Source organism: Aquila chrysaetos, chromosome 12 (genome assembly GCF_900496995.4).
Source record: "Aquila chrysaetos chrysaetos chromosome 12, bAquChr1.4, whole genome shotgun sequence".
NCBI lineage: Eukaryota > Metazoa > Chordata > Aves > Accipitriformes > Accipitridae > Aquila > Aquila chrysaetos.
Genome location: NC_044015.1, coordinates 40,556,782 through 40,573,503, shown reverse-complemented (window position 1 = coordinate 40,573,503; position 16,722 = coordinate 40,556,782). Strand labels below are relative to the sequence as shown.

General features: G+C 42.1%; 1 protein-coding gene across 2 annotated transcripts in view; it reads right to left on the bottom strand.

The window, feature by feature from the left end:
• Positions 1–232: 232 nt before the first annotated feature.
• ROR1 (receptor tyrosine kinase like orphan receptor 1) overlaps positions 233–16,722 on the bottom strand; it is a 173,070-nt gene continuing 156,580 nt past the window's right edge. Inside the window, exons 5-9 of one of the 2 annotated variants that reach the window (XM_030033854.2) lie at positions 14,372–14,499; positions 12,860–13,177; positions 11,720–11,965; positions 7,206–7,417; positions 233–3,251 (exon numbers count right to left, since the gene is read on the bottom strand). In XM_030033854.2, coding sequence (XP_029889714.1) covers positions 1,827–3,251; positions 7,206–7,417; positions 11,720–11,965; positions 12,860–13,177; positions 14,372–14,499 — 2,329 coding nt within the window. In that variant the 3' untranslated portion in view covers positions 233–1,826. The remainder of the gene's footprint in view (positions 3,252–7,205; positions 7,418–11,719; positions 11,966–12,859; positions 13,178–14,371; positions 14,500–16,722) is intronic. The other variant, XM_030033855.2, reaches the window with a different exon arrangement.

Sequence of the window (16,722 nt, the reverse complement as noted above, 5' to 3'; positions counted from 1 at the left end):
TCCCGCTTCTCTTGTGTGCTCTGCAAATATTTGCACAGTCAATACTCCTTTAAGCCTCTGTATGTTACCCCTAAGTAATCTGTCTGCAAACATCACCTGCAAAACTCTCGTGTCCCATTCAAGTGAGCATTTCAGCAGACGCCCTACCTGAGCTGAGTGAGCAGATTTCAGCTCTCTGTCGAATACGAAACATTTCAAGTATCTTAGACCAAACGGAGGAAATACCGCTATGTTTATGTTAAAACAATGTTTTAATAAACAGCAGCATAAAATAATCAGTGTTTAATATCATCTCTGGCATGTGAAATACAAAAATGCACATATCTTAATTATAAAATAGCCTTTTCATTACATTTTCATGCTTGCCTAATTGAAATGCCCATAATTAATAAATCAATCATCAAGTAATACAGTGATTAAACGCATGCAGTGAAAACAAAGAAAAATATTTGTATAAGGTAGTGGCTGAATATCACCATAATATATTTCAAGAACATCTACATCAGGTTAAAAATAAAAAGAAACAGACCAAGATATAAAATGCAGAGATGTATTTTCACTTCTGCTGTACAAAACATTATCACACTTTTGTGCAAAAAGATAAAAATAAAGTCATATTATACAACATTGTCAACTGAGCAAAAGATTGTTTTTGTTCCGTGTACAATAAAAATACTATTCAGTACAAAAAAGTCTGTGAAAAACTGTAATGTACACAGCACTTTTGTAACTCATTAAAGTGGTTTCAAATGAATAATCTAGATTGCTTATACCTGAATGAATTTTTAGTAACTATACAAATGTCATATTTCTAAGGTGAAAGTTAACCCTAGTTCACATTATTAGAATTGACAGACAAAATTGCTATCAATGGATTTGCTGCCTAATGGAATGTGAGTTCCCCTTTTTTCAGGGTTACTGGAGTCATAGTCACTGAAATTACACATTGATCTGAAACAATAAATATTCCTGGGAAAACTGATTGTCATATATAAAATTGTGGTTTGGAGCTTTTCCATTAAACAGTTGCATAGCAACAAAAGGATATAAAATTTCTGCTTTAACTACTAGATTATGAAATGTTATCTTTGAATAAGCTGATTCAAGTTCTGAAATTAAAACACTTTAATTTCATTTCCTTTAAGGCAATTTCTTAGAACTCCAGCCATCTTTAGCAGCCAATAGCAGATGATTTTTGTAGACTGCAAGTTGGTAACTCAAGCTATTGTGCTGTCATATAAATGACTTTTTTTTTTGGTCTGAATCTGAACTCAGACTCCCAACTTAACGAAAGACCAAAATCCTACCTGAAGTAATTTATTCAGCTCTCAGATCACATATTTGAAACATAATCCTTGACTGCAAAATTTACAAATATTTTAACTAGCTATTGGAACTGAAATTGCACACCCAGTAGATCTCTGAATATTTGCATCTCCTAAAAAAGAGACAAATATTAAAATATGTTTTCAGTATAAAAAAGTTTCTGTGATTTAAACCACATCAGAGGTTTAAGAAGCTGTGAAAAAGCATATGATAAGATGTTTTTATTTAAAAAAAAAAAAGTCCCCCGTCCCCTTTTTGAATTGTCGGTGGCACTTAAAGAAACAATGTGTCCATTGACAAAGCTGAGTATTCATACCACAATGATCTTTGTCTGGTTGAGTCTGCCCATCCTGTTAAGCAGTTAAACTTCACAGAAGATACTTGCTGCAATGTCTGTTAAACAACCAGAAGAATCTTTAATAAAATATTTGAATATAAATCTTTTCTACGACTTTCTAGTTTGTATTGTAAATAGTTATATTTACAAAGGCCTCGCTTATTTACAATTCAGCTGAAATCATAGATTCATTAGGTCCATGGATGCTGGAGTCTCCTAATAGGGAAGACTGCTTTGAGTCAATTTTGTATGGTTTTTGAGTTTTATTTCCAAAAACCGTAATACCAATTCCCCCTGGATGACTAGGAATTGACATATGAGATAGCAAAGGAATATTTGCTTCCTGGTTGGATCCCGAAGACGGCAAACTAGTGACGTGACCTGTGCTAGTCGACCCGCTGGCGCTGCTCGGAGAACGACTCTTTGGAGGAGGACAGTGCTGGATTACCCTGGGTGGACCTTGCGGTTGATAGTGGGCAGCTGGGAAAGCAGCATATCCTGGTGGAATCGGGTACCCGTTGATCGGGATGTATCGCTGGTTTTGAGGTATCGGTGGTCCGATGAACCCGGCGATTTGGCCTTGTGGTATACCTTGTGCTGGAAACATGTAGTTAGGGTACCTAGGATTACTGAGATTACTAACTGGACTTGCGCTGAGGGAAGTCGTTTGAGTGGTGGCGTTCCCACCGGAGGGGGTAGTAGAACTAGTGTGACTTGAAAGACCCTCCCATGAGCGCAGCCTGGCATGGATTTCTTTAAATCGTGGCCTCCGGGATGGCAGATCGTGCCAGCACTCTGTCATCAGGCTATACATTCTGGGAGGACAGTCTTCAGAGCACGGCAGCAGCTGTCTTTTCCTGATCATCTCTATGACTTCTTGATTACTAAATCCATAATACGGTTGAAGTCCAAAGCTGAATATTTCCCACAAAACAACTCCAAATGACCAAATATCTGAATCGGAAGAGAACTTGCCATACATAATCGCCTCCGGTGGCATCCAGCGAATTGGCAAGAGAGACTTGTTTTGAACTCTGTAATAATCTGCCGAGTAGATTTCTCTCGAGAGTCCAAGGTCTGAAATTTTCACGTGAAGTTGTTCTCCAATTAAAATGTTACGAGCGGCGAGATCTTTATGGACAAAAAAATGACTTGATAAGTACTCCATCCCTGCTGCAATCTGGACTGCAATATGCAGGAAATCCCCATGGTCCAGGCTGGATTTTACAGTCCCATCCTCATCGCTGCTGCACCCAACATCCGAATGCGGCGATCGCATGATGAGAAACTCATGCAGGTCTCCTTGGTTCATGTACTCGAAAAGCATGCAGACAGGTTGCTCCTGGGTCACAACACCTAAGAGGCAAACGATGTTAGGGTGATGGAGCTCGGCCATGAGCGACGCTTCTTGCTGGAACTCTGCCCACTGCTGGGGGTTGTTAAAGTCTTTTAGCGTCTTGATAGCAACGAGCTGAGCGTGATCCATGCCTGGAAGGTAGAGATGTCCCTTATAGATCTTGCCAAAAGCACATTCACCCAGTTCTTCCATGAAACGAACAGCAGACAGCGGCAACTCCTTAGCCTTACTCTGTTAAAGAAACGACAGCAAACACATGTCAGAAAAACAGGACTGAAAACCTATTGTTAAGTAAAAGATCTTTTCGCACAGGACGTCTGAAAGCCAAGCAGACCGACACAGGAACTCCCTGGGCCACGTACCCATTTGACAACGATCCTGCTCAGCCCCGTGAGACGTGGACACCGGTGCGACGGCATCCACCCCGGGCCAGATACAGCCTGAGGGACACCAGTATCCCAACATCGGCAAAGCCCAGGGCAGAGTGCCATCTGATCTTTGTGCGCCCTGCTCCAAAACTTAATTTAGAATTACTTTTTACCCTCTACACAAGATCAGATAAGTAGTAAGTATTAGATCTAAATATATGCTGGAACCAACAGCGTTTCAGCAAAGGCATTTATATACTTGGGCTTGGGCATTTATATACTTAAAATTGAATCTGACTAATTTCAGGAATTGAGGCAATTCACATACTTTAAGTAAGTACATGCTGAAGTGTTTTCTGGGCCAGGGCCTAAAGTTTTAGCAGAAAACTTTTTTTTAAAAACTATGTCCTTGTAGTCAATTCTTCCTCGACTTTGCTATTAACCCTTCAATGTGCAGCAGAGACTATCTCTGTTCATGCCTGACTGAACGTTCAATCCTGAAACGTGCAGGACAGAGTCAGCTGGAAAAATGACATAGTGGTCGAGAAGAAAGCCAAACTTTTTAAAAACTCTGCTGTTATTCTGGGTGCATGTATTCACTCTTAGGCCATAAAAAATTGTATTATTTTCAGACGTTGACTTCCACATGTAACACCTACACCCAAACCCACTCATTAAGGCTCCTCAGTATAGCCATAGGTAGTCATTTAAGGCTAAATGAGTTTGGGATCTATGTTTCATAAATTACTGTAAACATTAGCATTTGCATTCCTGAAATAATATAACGGCAGCTTTACAGTGGCAACATAGGAAAACAACTGACATTTTAAAAAATCATTTAAAAATGACATTTTAGAATAAATGAATTCTAATCATATTGGCCATTTATGACTTTTAGACAAATACTGCATTAACAGTGACAGCAACAGTAATAATGATGATGATGATGATAAATAATAATAATAATAATAATAATAATAATAATAATAATAATAATAATAAAGCCATTCAAGCAGGCAGCCAGTAGACTGTACGGTGATGGCAGGAAATTAGCTATATTGTTGAGGAACAGATGGTTTATATTATACAAATCCTTTAGGCTAAAACTTGTTTAGGTCTGGCATATTGTAAATTATATTTTAGTAATGAAAGTGAAATGACCTCTGTCTGACCTGAGGCTGGGTTCGTCTGTTTGAACCAACATAGTGGAAAACTATGAAAGAAAATGAAGTCATAAAGTTTTGGCAGGAAGGGCTCATTTCAAGTTAAGCGGTTATAAATCTGCTTAGTTTGTGTTTGACAAGTATTTGTCATACATCGGTGTACAAAATGTAAAGAAGTGTAAAATACACATGAGGCAGCACGCCAAAGTAAACCGAGTACAAAGGGAGAGCAGCAAGAGTGAAGCCCACCGCCTCTATCTCTTTATCGGCTCCTTCCATTAGGTGAACGACAAGACCAGCTTAGTTTATTATATTTTTTGAAGGCAATTAAAATCCCTTAAAACTGAAACAGGCTTTTGGACAAAATGCTAACTTTTTTATTTGTATGAGCAAACACACATCTACCTCAGTTGGAGCTCGAAACCTAAGCGTGTTTTTACCCAAAGTTGCCATTAATACTGGATACAGTATTTAAAAATAGGATTCTACTTCCTTTCTTTTAAAATTTTGTTTGAAAGGCAATCAAAACATTTGAGACAGGGAGAGCTGGGTCTCCCAGTGGGAAAACAGAGAATTAGCATAAAGAAGATGGAAAGCTTTTTGCAGCATATACTTTGAACATAAAAAGAAAACAGTGCAGTCTGTATTTGCAAACATTTCTGGGCAAGCTGCTTTCCTATGTTGTGTGCATAAGGCATCAGTGCGTCAGCAGTCTAGGTGGAAATGGTGACCTCATTAAAATGACGCTGACATTCCCATTATCTTCCGTTTAGTCAGGATCGTACCCCAACTATCTAGTAGAGCAGGGACCAAGAAGCAAATCCAAATTTACCAAACTATTCCACGGAGGTTGGATGCAAGATGTAGTTTTGACACTTACCTAATTAAGTGGCTTTTGTACTAGTACCAACATTTTGATATACAGCTACTCTAAGATGTACATGAAAGCTGAAATTAAGAATTTTCAAGGAAAATCAAGATAAATTCACTGGGCCAGTGTGTGGGGGACTGGGGAGTTATATAAAATATAACAATAGACCAGACTCTGTCTGACCACCCCGAACAGATACCCCGCACAACAGTCCTGCTGGCACCATGACAGCAGCACCCAGTGCCTGCAACACTATTTAAAACAGGAATCCTAGTGTTAGCATTACGCCGTGTAAAAACATCTCTGTATGCAGTTTGTATTACTAACGGGCAAAAGCAGCACTGCATTTTCCAGCACAGCTGCACAGTGGGTTTACTTTTATCGCTGACTTAAAAAGACTCTCCTACTCTTTCTGTGAGCTGGTGGTGAGCTGGAATTTTCCTCTGCAACAACTTTCCGTGTCCGTCCCTGCCGCCCTGAGGCTGCAGCTCCACAGACACACGGGGCAGCACCCCCAAAAGAGCAAGTAGTGCCTGGGTGGCACAGCTCCATCCATTCCCACCCCTTGTAGCGTACTACCCCTATCTCACCGAACACAGCTACTTAAGTAATTGTCCCTAGGCTGCCACAATTAACTCTTTATAACCTAATTCTATAAACTTGACATTTAAGAGCAAGCAATAGCAGTATCCCATAGCTGCTTTACTGAACTTAAGACGAAAACCACTCCAGAATTTATTCAGAGATGAAGAACACAGCTCCTGAAATATAAGTGTAACATTTCCTGATGCTCTGCTGAAAGAACAGCTACAGCAGCGATATTTGAAGGTTAGAGTTCACACTGCTGAAACTCAATAAAATCAGAATTTGGATTCATTTTGCTATGTCATTTTCTAACAAAAATAACAGCTTACTCAAAGGCATGCTTGACTGCTTCAGACACTACAGCCGACACAGGTTCTATTCTAATTACTTGTAGCTACTGATTTTCACTCTGAAATGCTTCAAAAGAACAATCTCCATCGAGTTGTTGAAGAGAATTGGCATGGTGTGAAAAACAAGGCAAATACTCTTTCCAGTGCATTATTCTGCCTGTAGGTGGCAGAAGGCAGTTACAGCCCTGAAATGGGTGATCCATACAGGTTTGCAAATCGGCTGCCCTGCCAATAAACAAGGAGCTCAAGGTTAATCACACTAAAATCTTAAATGATTTTTAAAAATGCTTCATGAACCTGGGACTACAGTGAAGCAAAACAATACCAGCAACAAGAGCCGCTATGCATCAGCTGTGCTGGCCAGAACTGCGGGCAGATTTTTGAGGGTCTGTTTTGGTAATTTCTCTTTTTAACTGAGAGAACGGGTAAGCCTGAAAAAACTAGGAACAAATCTTTCCAAAGTGATTTCAGCTAAGGGAAAGATGACATGACTACAGCAGACCCACAAAAAAACTCTCGAGAAAATGCTGAATCTCATCTTCATCTGCACTACTTTCTAACTTAAATGAGGCAATTTAGAGATGCTTCAGTACCGGGTCGCTTGCTTTATTACAAAAAACCTCCAGCTCTTATTTATCCAGATACATGGACACATAGGAATTGCCTCCACAGGTCCAGCACACTTGCTATGCTGCCGTCGAGAAAAGTCGTTACAAAAATTACAGCTAAAGGCACCAGCAGAAACTGCAAGTTGGAAATCAGCTTAATGTTTCAGCGCTGAGTTGATCAAAGCATTTCATTCCCTGCCTTTACAGACAGCAAATGTCGAAGCAGAAATGAAAGATTACCTTTGGTTTATAGGCATTGAGCATTGACATCTCCACATTTTGTCCTCTTACATGTTTAGGCTGTCTTTGAACAGGGGGGGAGGATGACTTCTGATTGTTGCGGCAGATGCAGATGAAGAAGAAGAGTAAGGCTATGGCCAGGGGAATAGTAACACTCGGCACCAGGATATACAGGATTTCCATTTTATTCTTTTCCTTGGAATCCTTATAATCTGGTTCAGAAAAAAAGAACCCAAAACAATGAATGAAGTATCGCACAGAGTCAAATACATCCCTGGGTCAACTAGAAGTGTTAAGAAGAATAAAACATTCAGGTAAAACCACTGCAATCCACCTTGAATGCTGTTTTATTTCCTTAATATTAACAGAGCAATTCATTTTGTTGAGCAACATTTCTGTAAGAACACAGAATGGCCAGGAACAATTTCCCTGCAGCATGTCAGTTCAAACCTACTTATGGTCATGAAATAGCTGATTACTGTGAGGTGGCTATTGCTTGGGGTGAAATGAAGTAATGGTCTAATACAGGTCCACAGAAAAGTTAATTTCTAAAACAGCTTATGGAAGAAAGGCTCTGGTGGAATTAGGGACTCCTTATTTTAATATGTGTATTAGGTTTTGGTGCCATAGTTTCCTTAATCCAACAAAAATGTGGGGAGCTTTAAGGATAGTTGTATCCCCCTATTTATTTCCAGCCTCCTGTTCTCAACATCTCCTAGCATTGGCCAAAGCACTTGTGTGGCCACCCAGGGCACTGGAACAAACAACATGTGCAACTGAAAACTTATTTTCTTGTTAGTTTTAGGTGCAGTAGCAGGAGGATTAGGGACTCTAGAGCTGAAGAAATGGAGAACACCTGGGAGATGGGAGGAGATGCATGGAAATGGCAAGAAAGAGAGAGAACAGTCCTGGTTTTTACCCCAGGAAGTCAGGAAAGGGGTTCAAAAAGTCCGAACACAGACAAAAGCTGCAGCATAATCTTAAAAAAAAAATCTTACATACTGAGGACTTGGTCTTAATAGGATTAACGGGCTAATGAGAAAACCCACCCCTCTACCAACTATATACTAATAGTGCGTCATCTGAGCAGGGTGGCAAATGCTGGCAGAAAGGACACAGCAATGATAGTTGAAAGGAAAGCTAGAGCATGGATAAAAAAGGAAGGATCCGGAAGAGGTTGGGAGGCTGGTTTATTTAAAATAGTACGCATGCTAGCCGCAATATTTGCCCCCTCAGCACGCAGCTCTTCACAGCTAGGCAGTGAGTGATTAGTTTTAGAAACATGAAACCCTCTTCTACCACTGCCCAGCAAGGCATAGCTGGCCCATCAGACACTCACCTCCCTCCAGCTGGCTCTGGTTTCACAGGGCACGTTGCTGAGAGGAAAGGTGCAGTGGGAGAGGAGAGGGAGGCTTCGGCAAGGAGCTCACGTCCTCGCGTTCACGCAGCACCCGCTGGCGTTGACAAGGACGTGCCTTCCAGCCGGACTGCTCTGAGCACAGGGACGCTGAAGCCTGCTTTGCTCTGGTATTTCCAGGAGCATTCACAAAATTTAGGGTATAATTATGCACGGATTAACACACTAACTATGGGGTACCCCGGGAACTTTGAGGATCACCTTGAACTGCAAGACCGGTGGCCGTAGCCTGGTTGTTTCCGAGGGAGATGGTGAATGTCTGCGGCAGCATCAGGATTAGTGGATTCTGGCAGAACGGGGAATGTTTTATTATTCCTACAGGGTCATTTCAGTTTGTTTGTCTCTGTTTTCCAGGCTGGATTTTTAGAAGTGCTTAGCGGCCCACACAGATATCTTTTATGTGCTTAATTAAACATGAACTTGATCTGAGGCTTGGGTTTGACTCAAATTGTGACAGAGGCAAAGTTCAAATGGTTCTGGATGTCACTTTGCATAACCCCTCTCCTCTTACAGGCTTGCGCTGTCCTTCTGCTCCCCCCCACGCTCCTTTTGGACCATTCTTTTTAGATTAAGTTGTGCCATCTGGTTTTTAATTGAGAGGAGAGATAGTCCAAATATCTCTACAGCCTTTGGGAAACAAGAGAGGACCAAAGCACCGTCCCCATTACAGTCTCCCCGTGCCCAACAGAAGGGCGGTGTGTGCTCTCACCCTGTCTTCAGTGAACATCCAGCTCTACAGCACTGTGGGTTTCCTTCGTGAGTTGCTGCCCTCTAGCATGGATGCACAATCAGTGCCTTTCCCCTCTCCCTCAAAACCTTCTTACATTTGTCTTTGCTAAGCCTCATGCTTGAATTACTCCATGTTTCATATCTTCCTATATTCAGGTTGACAAACTTTTATGAAACGAATCTACTGCAGCTTGTGAGACAACTGAAAGATACAGTTGAAAGAAAAAGAAAGCATCAGCACGAGGCAGACGGAGACCTGGCCACTAGTTCATCACCTGAGCTATTCCAGTCAAAGGGAATTATTATTCTTATTAAGTAGCAGCCCCTGCTGTGAAGCCTCATTAGGTTAATAGGTTTCTTGGGAGCCACCCTAATTAAATCCATTTCCCATCTAGGCATGTCCTGGTGAGGCAGAATGCACAATACTTATTAAAATGTGCCTGAAATGACTCTTTCAGCCAGTGCAAAACCAGCAGAATGCAAGTCCCACGTGGTATTTTGGTTTTAATATGCAGATTAGCATTTAACAATTAAATTACTACTACCTGATATAGCTCTATTTGTCTGTATTTAGAATAATAATGCCATATAACCCAGCTGTACAGTGAGTACCATTTAAGGCAGTGGTAAGAGGTAATTAAAACCCTTGTCAGGAATTCTTCAAGCCAGCCAGCCTATCTCATTTATTATCTAGTAAAAAGTTCAAATCAGAGACTTTTGCAACACGTCCAAAAGCATCCCGCTTTCAGCTATTTCAGATCAAAAGACTGAGCCAGTCCTGGGATCTCGGAGCCCATCTAGAGGGGGCCTGGCAAGCAGCCCCCCCACCAACTCTTAATTACCCAATTATCCAGAAGTTGTGGAAAACACAAAATGCACACAGCTCAAAGGTCGTACAGCGGCAGTGCAGTGGAATACAGAAAGCTCAACGGCATCGCTGGCGGTGGACACGCAGAGACCCCTGAGCTTGCCCAAACCGAGCTGCCCAAACCCCCTGGGGCTGAGCTACGTCTCCTCGCCCAGGCGCCTGCTCCCGGGGTGGAGAGCTAAGAGCCAACAGTATGCTAAGGGGAGTCCTGCTGACTGCTACTTAGATCCAGATTTTTGTACTGAAGGACTGAAAAAGATCTTCAGGACCGTTTATACAGACTGACCTATTCTTGCGTAGACAGTCTACCACTGCGCCTAATTAACAAGCAAAATAACTGAAGTTAAATGCACTGAAATAATAGCAAAAGAGATACAGAACTCTAAGAAGCATATATGAATGTTAGAGAGGGTTTGAGATGCACATGATATAGCCCAGACTGTCTGCTTTTCCCCTGATCTACTCTTTCAGTAAGAACATAATTTAGATCCCATTTTGGCATCGATTCCCATCTTTCCATTAATTGAAAAAGACTTTGGAGCAGGCTCAGAACATGTCTCACTGCAGGAATGTTCATAACCATAACCAGAAATAATTTAATTTGGTTCTGGCTATCGAACAGTAACATCAAAAGGTATCTCCTTTCCAAGGGGAAAGGTAATGTTACTGTGACAACTTGTAGGCAACATAAAATTTTGTGTGAAACTTTGTACTGTGAATTTCCAGAACATTTCTGGGTACATTTCTGGCATGTCCATGCAAATAGCTCTATTTTTTTCTTGGCACGCTATCAATATTGTTATTTCTAAATGCAGATAAAACAATTAGGAACCATTTGTTCAGGTCTTCCATCCACTTCCCTCGGGTCTCAGAAAAGCAGAATAAAATGAGAGCTGAATCTCCATTTTTGTTCATTTTGCAAGACCAAAACGCAGCCAGGGCACTTCTGTAAACAGAAACCTAAAATACAGCTAAGAGGATCTGGCAAGATCATCTCTATTTTTTAAACAAGGCCTGAGCTCTGTTAAGCGAGGTTTGCCTTTATTAAAATGGCTATTAATAAACCAAGCAAAATGGAGAATGTTTTATAACCACTTTGTGGATCAGCGTCAACAGTACCACTTCTGTGATCCAATTTAATTTGGACTACAGAATTGTACTGATCGTAACGGCAACCTGGAAAGCCCAGGACGCTCGGGCTGGCAATGTGCTGCTGCTTCATCACCTTCTGGCGAGTGCTCAGGTATTCCCTACTAAAATATTTTCATGCCGCCACTTTGCCAGCTGCATGGGTGGTAAGTGCTCGAGTGTCTCCTTGGAGCAGGGATGCTGTGGCTTTAGCTACGAACGCTGTAGTTAGCCTTTCCTACAGCTCTCTTTTCAGGGATTCAAAAAAGACACTTTGTGCACAGCTCCTGTTTTGCAGGACGGCTATATGGATGTGACAAAATGGTTCCCCTTTTTGTTCCAAAAAGAAACAGAAAAAAGGTCAGTAATTACCACATGCCGGGACGTCACAAAGCTCAGACTTAAAGTTCTCATCTAAGGTGAAGCACCACGGGGCGTCCTTCTGGTTCCCCGGGTTGCGGCAGTAGGAGTGACCCCCGTTGAGCTCGGGGTACCTGATGGCGGTGAAGGTGTGGGTGTGGGGGTACTGCGAGTTCCACGGCTGGCACTGCCGCCCCGACCTGGTCACGCTCACCGTCCCCCGGTAATCTACTCCTGTGCTGTTGTAGCATTTGTGATCTGAAAAAAAAAAAAAAAAAAAAAATCCAAAGCAATAGTTGGTGGCGGCAAGGCGGATGGCCGCAGCACCCGGGGGCGGCGAGCTGCCGGCATCCCTCAGCCCTAGCGCGCTGCTGCTGGCCCGGGGCCGGGAAACCCAGTTTGGGAGCACGGGCTCCCAATTTGCTGCGGCTGTAACGCAGGGCCTGCTTTGCATTCACATTCCTGGGAGGATTTAAAGCTTATGCTTCTGTAATGAAAACAGCTTATGCCAAGCGTTTTTAATATAAGATACACAAAAGAAGTAAAAACTACAGTGGGAACCTGAATTGCAGCCATTATTTTCATATGAAGGTGGAGAATTTGTGGGAGCCACGTTTTATATTTGACTATTCAGATGTATAACGGTTGTGAACAGGCTGCAGCCCAGCGTGTTCAAAGAGTGAGCTCAGCCGATGCCTGAAATTAGGCTGTATTAGGCAGGGACAGCCACGGCCCCGGCCCCTACGAATGTTCCTCCTGATAAGCACCCTATACTACACCCGTGGTCTCGCTGGAGCACATCGGGCTGCTGTAGGAGGACAGGGAGGCTGAAGCTACTGATGTTCCCCAGTGTTTGAATGCTTACACCATCATTGTTTCGTAGTTCATATTAATTGGAAAAGACCTGAAGCCAATAAACAGCATTTAGTGTGAACCCAGAGGCAGCTGAAGAAATAACTGAAAAAATATTTCTGAATTTCTACCCACTCTGGGCTAGCTAGGGGAAAAGTGCGGGAGTGGGGTAATTCGAGAGCACGGCATCTGCAAGCTTTCAAAGACCAGCACTAGCTCCAACTCTGATGCACAAGCCCGTACAGTCAACCTTTTCACAGCAGTATTTTTTGCACGGAGGCACAGACGGTTTTCACTTACTTTTATTTATGGGATCTGCCATTGGAATCCCAATCCGGATACAATTGACAGCTTCGGGGCTATCTGGCTGGGGAAGATCTTCGCAGTTAGGCAGCTTTAATCTCATCAGAATCATGGGATTAGATCTTGCAAAAATATACTCTGTCTGACACAGGACATTTTCCAGAATTTCACATTCATCGCGGCACAAGTCTCGTGGCTTGGGAGCTGATGAAGTCTCATCGCAGTAGGGGAAGGCGTAATGGCACAGCGAAGGAATAGCAAACTGGGAGCATTTATCCGACAAATGGCTGGAAGTGCCAATCATGGTGAAGGCAGCTGTAAAATATACAAAAGGATTTTACTTAACCCGGTGGGAATTTTATTCCTGTGCTCTTGCCTTCCCAGTATAACCCCTCACTTCCCATTGCGACTATTATTTTCAGATGTTCAGGTGATGAACGGGCCTTCCAGAAATACGGAGCGCTAATTACATTGGAAGTTATTAACAATGCTGATTTCGCTGACAGAGAACGTACATCTGATTTTCAACACAGGATTAATGTTAAGTATGTTACCAAAACCCCAAACCTAATTATACTTTTTTTCCCAAATAATTTATAATGGTTTGCAAAGTCATATAATATTTGGATGCCTTTTAACCAACAGGTAAAAACAAAAGTCCCTGCAGGATGCAGGATGACAGTACCAGTACCTTCGTGGAAGATGCCAGCTTTCATAATATTCCAAATGACTTTTCAAACAAAATGGCATAAGACTATGAACTGTTGGCTGTATAGAAACCATTGGCCTTTCCTGCGAGCAATGCAAAAGCCTTTTTCGCAATGCTGACAACGTTTACAAAACGAAGGAAGAACACTCTAGGGGGAAGAGAAATTTGGAATATTCTGACAGCAAGCGAAAATCTGAATATAGAGAAGATGATTACCATAGTTAGGATCTGGCCAAGGTTAATTTATATAAAAAAATAGAGAAGTATCACGGTATCTATGAGGCCTCAGTTTGAATTCAGCACCCCCATCAGCGCAGCATCTCCCACAAAAACAATGAAAACTCGTTCTTTAATAAATCTAAAGGAAAAACACTACCTGCTAGATTACTTATGCAGCCTCTTCTAGCACCTAAATGACCTCAACCACATAAAAATCAACTAAGTCTGGTCTCCCTTTGCTTTTAAAATCTGCTTGGGTAACAGCAGCACAAGGTAACCTGGCTATGAGACTCCCAGAAGCTGTAAATACACAATGCCTTCTTCTTGGAGAATAATTTTTTTAGTTTCTTTTGGGGGAGCTGGATGACCAGAGACATGAAGGCTTCTCAGATCGTCACTCTTCAGACGACTCTCCACTGACGCTGCACAACGCAGGAGTCGCGGGTGAACTTTGTGGTGGGAATCTCACAGCAAAAGAGGATGAAGAGCAAATAAAAATAGTACTGCAGTTTATAAAACTTTAGCAGCTTTTTAGGAAAAGACAGCTTCGTGGGGAAGAAGCAGGTACATTTTTTACCCACCTGTAATCTGATTTTCTATTTCACCTTGCATATGCAAAGACTCCATATAAATGGTTCGATTTCCAATAAATCGTGCACAAGCAATCCCCCTGTAGGGCTGGCAAAAACCGTCCTCTTCATACTCGTCACTGAAATCAATCATAAACACAAAAGGGTGAAACGTTTCACATGCGACTTTGCAACAAAATGTCACTACAGGGAGCTGGCACTTGTATTATTAGAGGCAGATGTGAGGGGCTTACTGTGTTTGTCTTGCACTCTGCGATTCGTTCTGGGTGACGCTCACCCAGCGCAGGAGCCCACATGCCGGCTTCCCCTCCATTAACAGCCTGTGATAAGGGATTATATGGTCTTTAGGTAGTGCAGGGGGCACGGCACAGGCTTTGTGCCCTGGATGATTTTAACCTTAAAGGATTCCCACACTGCTGCAGGTAGTTTTCAGTATCTCACAAACGAGCCCAAAGTGAATATATCCTTATACTCAACAAGATATTGAATATTTCATTATTTAAAAAGACTCCAGCTGCCTGGTAAAAACAGGTAGCGGCATTTCAGGTTAGCCAGGATATGCACTGACACTGTATGAAATGAATGCTTTTTGCCTGAGGGGGAAGGCTATACTCAGGAATATACCCAGCCTTGATTACAACAGAAAACATAAATTGCCTGAAGAAAAAGATTTATGTTTATTTAAAGCAGCTAACGTGCTGTTTTCTATTTTTGAACCAAACTTGTACTTAATATTGATAAACATAGGATGAAGAGTCATGCTAGCAGAGACAGAATTTAAAGCGTGTATAGAAAATCAAACCACTCCCATCACTGATACCCTTGAAATAGGAAATGTTTCTTCAGTCTTCCTGAGTGTGGTAACAGTTATTGCTAAAACAGAACCAAAGCTAAGACAGGAGTTAAATAGACAGATTTCTTTCATTAGGTGCTTTGTTTTATGCAATATAGGAGACATTTAATACATAAATCCAGATGTGAAATTATTTGCCAATATTCTTCAAACAAAGCAGAGAAAGGAAATTACTAAACCTCTGAAGAGCAGACCAGTCACTGCTTATTTTGAACAGATAATCAACAGCTAAGTGCTGGCACACAACAGATAGTTTTATGGATGTTTTGAGGAGGAGTTTGCATACACGATCACTGAAACATGCACCTAACTCCATGAATCAGCCCTTTTACTTTCTTGCTTTGAGAATCCAGCTGGAGTTTTTCGGGACCCATTTTCTGGATAGACGGACACCTCAGCTCTGCTGAGGCCCCGGCAAAGGGACATACCTAATGAAAATTTGCTGATAATTTCTTTGTTATTCATGCCGGTACCCACCCGAGGCAGCTACTATATGGCTCTCAAATTAGGAAAAATGATATTGGAATATCCCTAAGTATGATCACAGCTGGGTAGGCAACACGTTACTTTCTTTGTGTGCTTTTTTTTTTTTTTTTTTGCAGAATTCATCCTCCCCCAGATGCCGAAAGTCTAACGGTGGAATTAGACTATGCCTTAATAGGGAAAAATCACAGCTTTTTTAATCAACTCTGCCATTAAGTTTAACAAAAGACACTTTCATCCCCTCCTGAAGACCTTGGCTGTGAGAGCTTGGAAATGCAAATTACATTTAGCCTCTTTGAAGTCACCCATTCATTGTGTGCATGGCTTAGAGCAGGCGGCCAGCCTGCAGCCCGGCTCCCCAGCGCCCTGTCACAGCAGCCAGGGCGAGCTAATGGGATTAGCTGGAAGAAGTGCTAGGATCGCCTTCCAGGACACCCCAAACATCTCCCGGCACTCCTCAGCTACCAGCTCCAGAGCACCATCCCAGGATTCACGCAGCGTTGTTTTCCAGTTCACAGGGAGAAGCTAGACACCATGAATTAACTGCAGTAATTTATGACTGTGAAGACAGGGGGGTGGGAAAGAGGGATGGTAGGGATGGAAACCTCCTTCCACAGACATCTCGCATCAATTGAGAAACCAACGGGAAGGGGTCCAAGCTTCATTGGATGATGGTCCCAAGATGTTCCCAAGTACATTGGAAACTGGATTGCAAAAGCACAACCTTTAAACTGCCAATTAAACTCTCCATTAACTAGAGCGATGGTAGGCTGAGATACGTCAGATAACAGATAGTATTGAGCCAACAAAGATAGCCTGAGATGTAAACAGAGACACACAACCACATCCATGTGTTTCTGCACGGAGTCAGCTCTGGCGAAAATATTTTCACTCTCTTGGCTCTTGAAGAGAAGACAAAACAGCTGAAATCTGAGCCAAAAAACCACAATAGCTACTGCAGGCTCTGGAGGTCAATCCTCCATCCTCTAATCAATAAATCCCCCAA